The 7,167-nt window shown below is 37.3% G+C and overlaps 1 protein-coding gene across 1 annotated transcript; it reads left to right on the top strand.

Annotated features, from left to right (window-relative positions):
- Nucleotides 1-2,453: 2,453 nt before the first annotated feature.
- Nucleotides 2,454-3,479, top strand: LOC145670675 (E3 SUMO-protein ligase KIAA1586-like). The gene has a single exon (XM_081739467.1). It carries the CDS (start codon nt 2,454-2,456, stop codon nt 3,477-3,479), a length of 1,026 nt encoding a protein of 341 aa, XP_081595593.1.
- The last annotated feature ends 3,688 nt before the right edge of the window (nt 3,480-7,167 follow it).

The following is a 7,167-nucleotide window of genomic DNA, read 5'->3' as shown; positions in this document are numbered from 1 at the left end:
CCCCGCTTCGCTGCGGTCACCCCGGAACGCAATAAACTTTGTTACTTAGATAATTTTTACTTTTTCGCTTTCAAGTGATTGCAGTAAATGTTAACATTATATCGCCTGTCATTTATGTTAACCCGCCGAGTGACACGGTCGTGCGGGTTGCATATAAATACGTTTATTTTTACCTATGATGAATAACTAACAAAGGATTTGTACGTTATGGACACTTGAATGGTCAATTATCTCAAGACACTGGTAATTAAAAATTAAAGTGATATGATAAAAACCATCTAGGGTCCAAATCCTAATAACCCCCCAAAAATAAAAGAAATTGGTTCAGCCGTATTAGCGTGATGAGGGAACAAAGGATTTTGTACGTTCTCTTTTATATATAAGATTGTTTCAAACATTTCGTAAACAAAAACGTTTTTCACCCGTTATAAAGGAAACGTTTCTAGTGAAAAAAATTCTTAGTTATCAAAATATGGAAGATTTAACGTGTGGACGTTGAAGTATTCGTTACAAAATGGTACGCAGGGTGCGAAATCATGGGGGGATGAGGGGGAATTCCCCCTCACTTCCTGTTTTTTGGAAAATAATCCCCCTCACCGCAGAGTTACTGGGGGGGAAGAGAATATGCAGGTATTTGTCAGAAATCATACATATTTCTTGAAAATGTAACGTTAGTTTTGCTACAAAATACTTTCAAAGGCACACGTACCCCATTAATACAACTATAATGAAAGTCATCTAAGTGCAGTTAGCGTTAAGCAAAAATAAAATGCAGTGAATAATTAAACTGTGCTTTGATCCGGCAACTCTGAAAACAAAATAGGGATAAAATTCGAAGTAACTATTCTTTCTTGTCCTTCTACTACTAAGGTGATCATACTTGAGTGCGGTGTAATTGACTACTTGAATGCAACAAAAATGAAACGTAGGAAGTGTGCTAAGAATAATGTAATTACAAACTACTTCAACGTTAATTCTGAGTCAGACAATAAAGTTCGCAAACTAAATAGTGACAATTCGCATGCTACTAATAATGGTCGCTATTCACGAACAAAAGCAGGGACGAATGCAGTAGTGGTGAAACGGGTGAAGCTGAGAAGAAATGTTTTAGTGCAAATGTGATGGAAGCTTCTAAGATATATTTGTTAGAGAGTTCGTGTGATGGTAGTGATAAAACAATGTCAAGTAAAATGAACCAAAATGTAACATTGTTAGAAGAAAGTCAACCGCCCATGGAATGGAAAAGATTTCAGAATTCGTGAAACAAGATAGATCATGGCTTATTTTCGAAATGAAAGCAGGACAGGAGGTGATGATGTGTAATGTTTGTAAACTGCATGCTTCTTTCGTATGTAAAAACAATAAGATTAAAACTGTCAATAATGACTTGCCGTGGTCATCGAAAAGTGTTTCTCGGAAAAAGAAACAGAAAATTTTGGATGCCGTATACAGACATGAACTAAGTTCAGTTCATCGGTTGTGCTTAGATGCAGAAGTTACTCGTCAGAAAAAGGCACTGGGAAAAAGCGCAGAGATAGCAAGGGAAACGTGTCTGAGAAAGCTAGAATAGCAATTGGGTGTAACGGTAAAAGTACCTAGGTATTTCGTACTGTATATACTAGTGCAAAGCAAGGTTGGAGTTTCAGGGATCACCCAGAACTGATTAAATTACAACGTGCAAATGGTTTAGACATGGGAAGTCACCTCCATACAGACAAAAGTGCTGCTTTGAGAACACGTTTCATTGCAGACCAGCTACACAAGAAATTTGTAACATTTTTTAAGTCTACTGATTGCTACTCTATATCCATTGATGAGTCTACAGATCGATTCTCTGAAAAGCATTTGATTCAGGACTAACTCGGGAGAGTAATGCTCCCGGAAGTAGAAACAAGAAACACACTTCTGATTGGTTGCCGTTATCCACTTCTTGCCACGTTGCATTAAAATACCAGAAATCAAACGCTTACTGCTGTTGGCCTTAGTGGCCGAGTGGGCTAGCGCTATATGCTAGTAATAAAATTCTCTTTTGGCGTGAGTTCAAACCTGGCCCGAGGAAAGTTTTTTTTTTTTTTTTTACATTTTTTTACGTTTTTATAACACTTATTAAATTAAAATAATATGAAAATAATACTTAAAAAAGTGATTTATTTACTTTTGTGCAGGTAAGTAGTTGTAGTACTTATGCCCTTGTACTCCATGATATAGAGCTCGTTTTGTTCCCCTTGTACTTCATGATATAAATTTTGTTACCAACTTAAAACAACTGACTAGGATAGCGCGTAAAACAGCTGGCTAGAGTAGCGCGCGGAAAAACGCACTTCCGGGAGTATTACTCTCCCGAGCGGGTCGTTTTGATTCTGTATATTACATACGTGGATGAGAGGAATATTGCTTGAAGCTGTTTTCATAAACTAGTACGCATTGAAAAAGCAGACGCAAAAGCAATAGAAATGAAGATTATTGAACCTTTCGCAAAGGATGGCATAGATTCTGATATTATTAAAAAGAAGCTTGCGGGTCTTAGACCAGATGGCGCATCGGTTTTCATAGGTAAGCACGATGGAGTTGCTGCTCACATTAGAAGAAATTTTGCTCCCAACTTAGTCAGTATTCATTGCATGGCTCATAGGCTTGATTTAGTAACAGAAAAAGTTTTTGGAGTCTTGAACGCAGTACACCACTTCAAAAATCTGCTTGACGAACTTTATAAAGTCTTCAGTAAGCCTTCTGCATTTGCTGGCCTCGAAAACATTGCCAAAGTCATTGGTGAAGAAGGTGTTTTTAAAGTAAAGAAATTGTTTCGAATCCGTTGGATTTCCAGTGAAAATGATGTGCTCTTAGCCGTATATAGAGACTATCCATCCATAATTGATTATTTGTCTTGTGTCTTCTGCACAACTCTTACTGAAATGAAAGAAAATGATTACGTTTATCTCGCAAATTGCAAAGAGAAGTATCTGTGTTATTGTGTTGACAGTGACTCGACATCATTTCAATTCGAGCGAGTAAGATGTCAAATCTTACAAGGGATTTTAGATGAACGACCAAGAAGATTTCCAGCAGATGAACTGATTTCCTACTTGAAAGTATTTGATGAAACTTTAAGTTCAAAGAAACTTAGCCCATTGTACGGCAATTCTGATGTCTATAAGGCTGTTCAATTATTGGGTATAGATCCATCTATAGCTGTAATAGAATGGAGACATTTGAAATATGGTCTCAAATCTATCGATGATCTTCCGGTATTTAAACTGCTGTTAGGGAAAATAAAATCAGTTCCACTGTCGACTGCAGAGTGTGAGCGTCTTTTCAGTGATGCACATGACTTGAAAAGTTATGAAAGAAATCGATTGACAATAGAGACATTAGAAGCCTTGATGCCAGTTAAATTGTGTGGACCCTTGAATATGTGGAACGCATTGAGTGTGGCACAGTCTTGGGTTAAGGAGGGGCGCCATATGGCTGGCAGACAGTAAATATACCACTATACGGAACAATGAAGATAAGTATGAACATAATTTGTTTCTATAAAGAGTGCTGGCAGGTTACACGTAGTCTCGTGTTTGTCAGATTTAAAGGATGGCTGTAATTTTTATTTGTTATACAGTTTCTCATATCGGTATTGTTTTGACTGGTAACCTACCGAGCTATCACCTAACCAATATTCTTTTAACTTGTGGTTATATTAATAAAGAATATGAGCTAATAGACACGAATTTATATTTGTAAAAGAATAAAATTAAATACTTAAATGGCCAATCATTTTTAGGTGTAACACTAGGTAATAACCTAGCCTGGTAGGTCACCAGTTAGAACAATACCCTTATTTCTAATTTTGATGGCTTACTAATGCAAGATTGTAGGACACATTGAAGGTCAATAAAATAAAGCACAACGTTTTAGTTCAGAGTGCATTTTTCTTGCATTGTTCAAGTTTTATTCAACACGGAATAGCATAATTGGAAATGAATGTGTTTTGCGGCAAGCTGATAAGCTTAGGTTAGCTTCTTTTCTTTCTGATAGGTTACGATGTTGTGTACAGGTATTACGTTTAAAAGAACTTCCCCCTCACTTTGAATGAGATGATTTCGCACCCTGATGGTACGCTACCATGTTTGTTTTTTTTTTTTTTTTTTTTTTTAGTTTGTGAAGATTGTTAAAAATGTTACATTTCTTGTTGCTTTCAGAATCTTGTTTTCTCACATTTATTTCATACAATATACCATCAAAATAATTATAAACTTATATGAGGTAACCAGGTACCCAATGAAACAGACAGACATAGTAGCGGTCAAGATCACAGAGCAGGTCGAAATTATACCCAAAGAATATAAATATCCGAGATACGAAGGTAGGTTTACTGTACTTAGTGGTATTTACCCTATAGCTTTAGTCACTAAATAGACGGCTGTAATTTTCGTACTAAAATAATTGACATCTAATTCTTTTCATAATCGAATACCCAGATGAAGCCACAGTAGCGCAAGGAAATTCGTCGCAAATGTTAGTTCAGCTTTTATTTATATATTTAATAATATCCCTGCAAGTTTATAATAGTTCGTGCAAATTTGAAAGCAATCCAACAAATACAAGAACAAACGAAAATGTATTCATTTTGCGTTCAATGCACCACACTTCTTATAATGCATGAAAGAGAATGTCTTGGGCTATATTATCTCTTAAGAAATATAAGCTATAGAGAAATGTGGTTATTCATACTTACTGTGACGTCCGCACTTGACTATATAATCAACCTCTCAATCGTGCTGTACCATTCTTCTATCCATTCTCGTTGTGCAGGTGTTCAGGATTACACACACGGAGTGTTGAAGTTACCAAACGTCTAGTGAAACTAGTGTGCATTTTAGAAGAAAAGTTGTGTAATTCATTTACATCGGACATGAAATGGAACACGGACAAAAGCCAGTAAAATTCGAACATTACGCAAGGGTGGCAAAACCAATGCTGAAATTGCGCGGATTATGAAAATGCACAAAAACACAGTAGCTAGGCACTTGGCTAAGATTTGGGAAGCAGGGTGCTTAAAAAGTGGAAGAATTGGTAGATGTCGAAAAGTAAAATCCTCCCCTAAACAAAACAGTGCATTGCGACGGTTGTATCTTGCAGGCAGATGTCAGTCATCACAAGATCTTGCAATGAGTTGGCGGGAAACATCTAGTGTCAATGTTTGTTCACGTACAGTGAGAAACAAGTTGAAATCTGTGTCTTTGCGTTCATACAGAGCTGTTAAGAAGCCATGCCTTAAACAATAGCTCAAAGTACTGTTCAGTGATGAGATAAAAATCAACATTTATGGAAATGATTCACATGCCAGGGTGTATCGTATGTCTGGTGAAGCACTTTGTTCTGCGTATACTGTTAAAATCTCGAAGTACCCTATCATGATTTGGGATCTTTTTCTTTCAGTGGGGTCAGTAGAATCAATATTTGTGAAGGTGTTGTTAATCCTCAAACATACAGAATGATTCTTCAGACTAAAATAATACCTTCGGGAAGAGATGTATTCAACGGTGAATGCTTTATTTTTCATGACGATTGCACCCTTTCTACCGTCCCCGAGTTACAAAAGATTATATTCTGTTCTTGTAACATGTTACATCACTTCCTTAGACCGGTAATTCACCGGGCTTAAATCCTATTCAAAGTTTATGATATAATTTGAAGGTTATGGTTCGTACAATGACATCTACAACCAATTAGATAATTGAAGGAATAAACGATGTCGGACAACATTGCATTGAAGTACAGACACTACATAACTTAGTGAACATCATGCTAAAACGTTACAATCTACTTATCAAATCGCGTGGGTATCTAATTAATTATTATTAGTTCAAAGGTAGAATATAGTCCATTCAGAGCATACGCCTTTTGTGCATCTGCCACACATAAACTTGACATGTTACTAAACATGAAAAAAGATGAGTAATTGGACCATATTATGCTATCATCGGTGGTCCATCTTTCGTTCTCGTTAAGGTCTTTTACGGACTACGTAGCCACCGGCTATTCCAAAATCGCAACCCAACGTCATGCTCCCGCTAGCCTATGATTGTAAAAACAGGTCTACATGTTTACTGATTTCTGTCGTGAATTATACCGCATTAGATCTACAGCTCTTTGTAACAACGTTTGGCGATCTTTCTCAGCTAGGCTTTGTTTTCATGAATTATTCTATTCCTCTTCTCTGATGCTGTCTGCTAATTATGTACGCTAACATTACCTTGGACACTGTATTCTCGACTGACTTAACACTTTGATAATTTATGATAACTTGCTCCATTCGATGAAGCAACCCTAATTTGTTCACCTTGAAAAAGAGGCCTCTCACTTTGCACACGATTCCGTACTACACTGTTTCGTATACTACTCATTACCTTACAGAGTTCCAATGCACGAATTTTAGTATTAGAATTAGTAACCCACAAAGGTTATGCAACTACGTACAATACATAGATTTTTTGAAGGGTAATAACTACATTTGTGAAAATTGTAACAGATAGGTGTAATGACTGCAATACCTTGATTTGCACCTGTAGTATGACCCACGAGTAATTACAATTTTAACGGAATAGCACCTACGTGGATCGAGCAGCGTCCTAGGTCCGATGCTCGTAGTAGTATTGCAAAACAACGGTTTTTAATAGCATTCAGGTAATGAAACGTGAACAAGTAAATAGGAAGCGTAACCATGCGTCATCGATGAGGAAGGGCGCGACACAAACGAATTACTGTGTATGTGAAGGTGGCTTCCCAACCGTGAAATGAGTGGGCGTACACAGCATAAAGACAGACTGATACATGTGTATAAGCATTTAACAGAACGTAACCCTGCAAACGACCCAGTCTTGTAGTGGGTCACGTGCTGCGAGTATATCACGGGATAAGACATCGTCTATGTGTGACGGTGTGATGATGTCGAGTATGATTGAAGTTTCAGCTACTACACATTTAGGCCACCTTCACCAACGATCGCTATATCAAGAAAATTGTAAAAGTCGATGTCATATTCTTCCTTAAGACAGCGCTGGACCTCGTCTTTCAACAGGACAATGCTCGGCCACATACCAAGTGTTCCAGTTAGTAATGCGGATTTTGTTCGATACGTGGTGTTGAAACAGTGCTTTCGGTTCGATATTAGGT

Source organism: Thermobia domestica, chromosome 14 (assembly GCF_964235325.1).
Source record: "Thermobia domestica chromosome 14, izTheDome1.hap1.1, whole genome shotgun sequence".
NCBI lineage: Eukaryota > Metazoa > Arthropoda > Insecta > Zygentoma > Lepismatidae > Thermobia > Thermobia domestica.
Note: the sequence above shows the minus strand (reverse complement) of the source record. Positions and strands in the feature narration are given on the sequence as shown.

Excerpts from the sequence above, each read along its gene's own strand:
- LOC145670675 (XM_081739467.1), top strand. The coding sequence starts at position 2,454 with ATGAAGATTATTGAACCTTTCGCAAAGGATGGCATAGATTCTGATATT.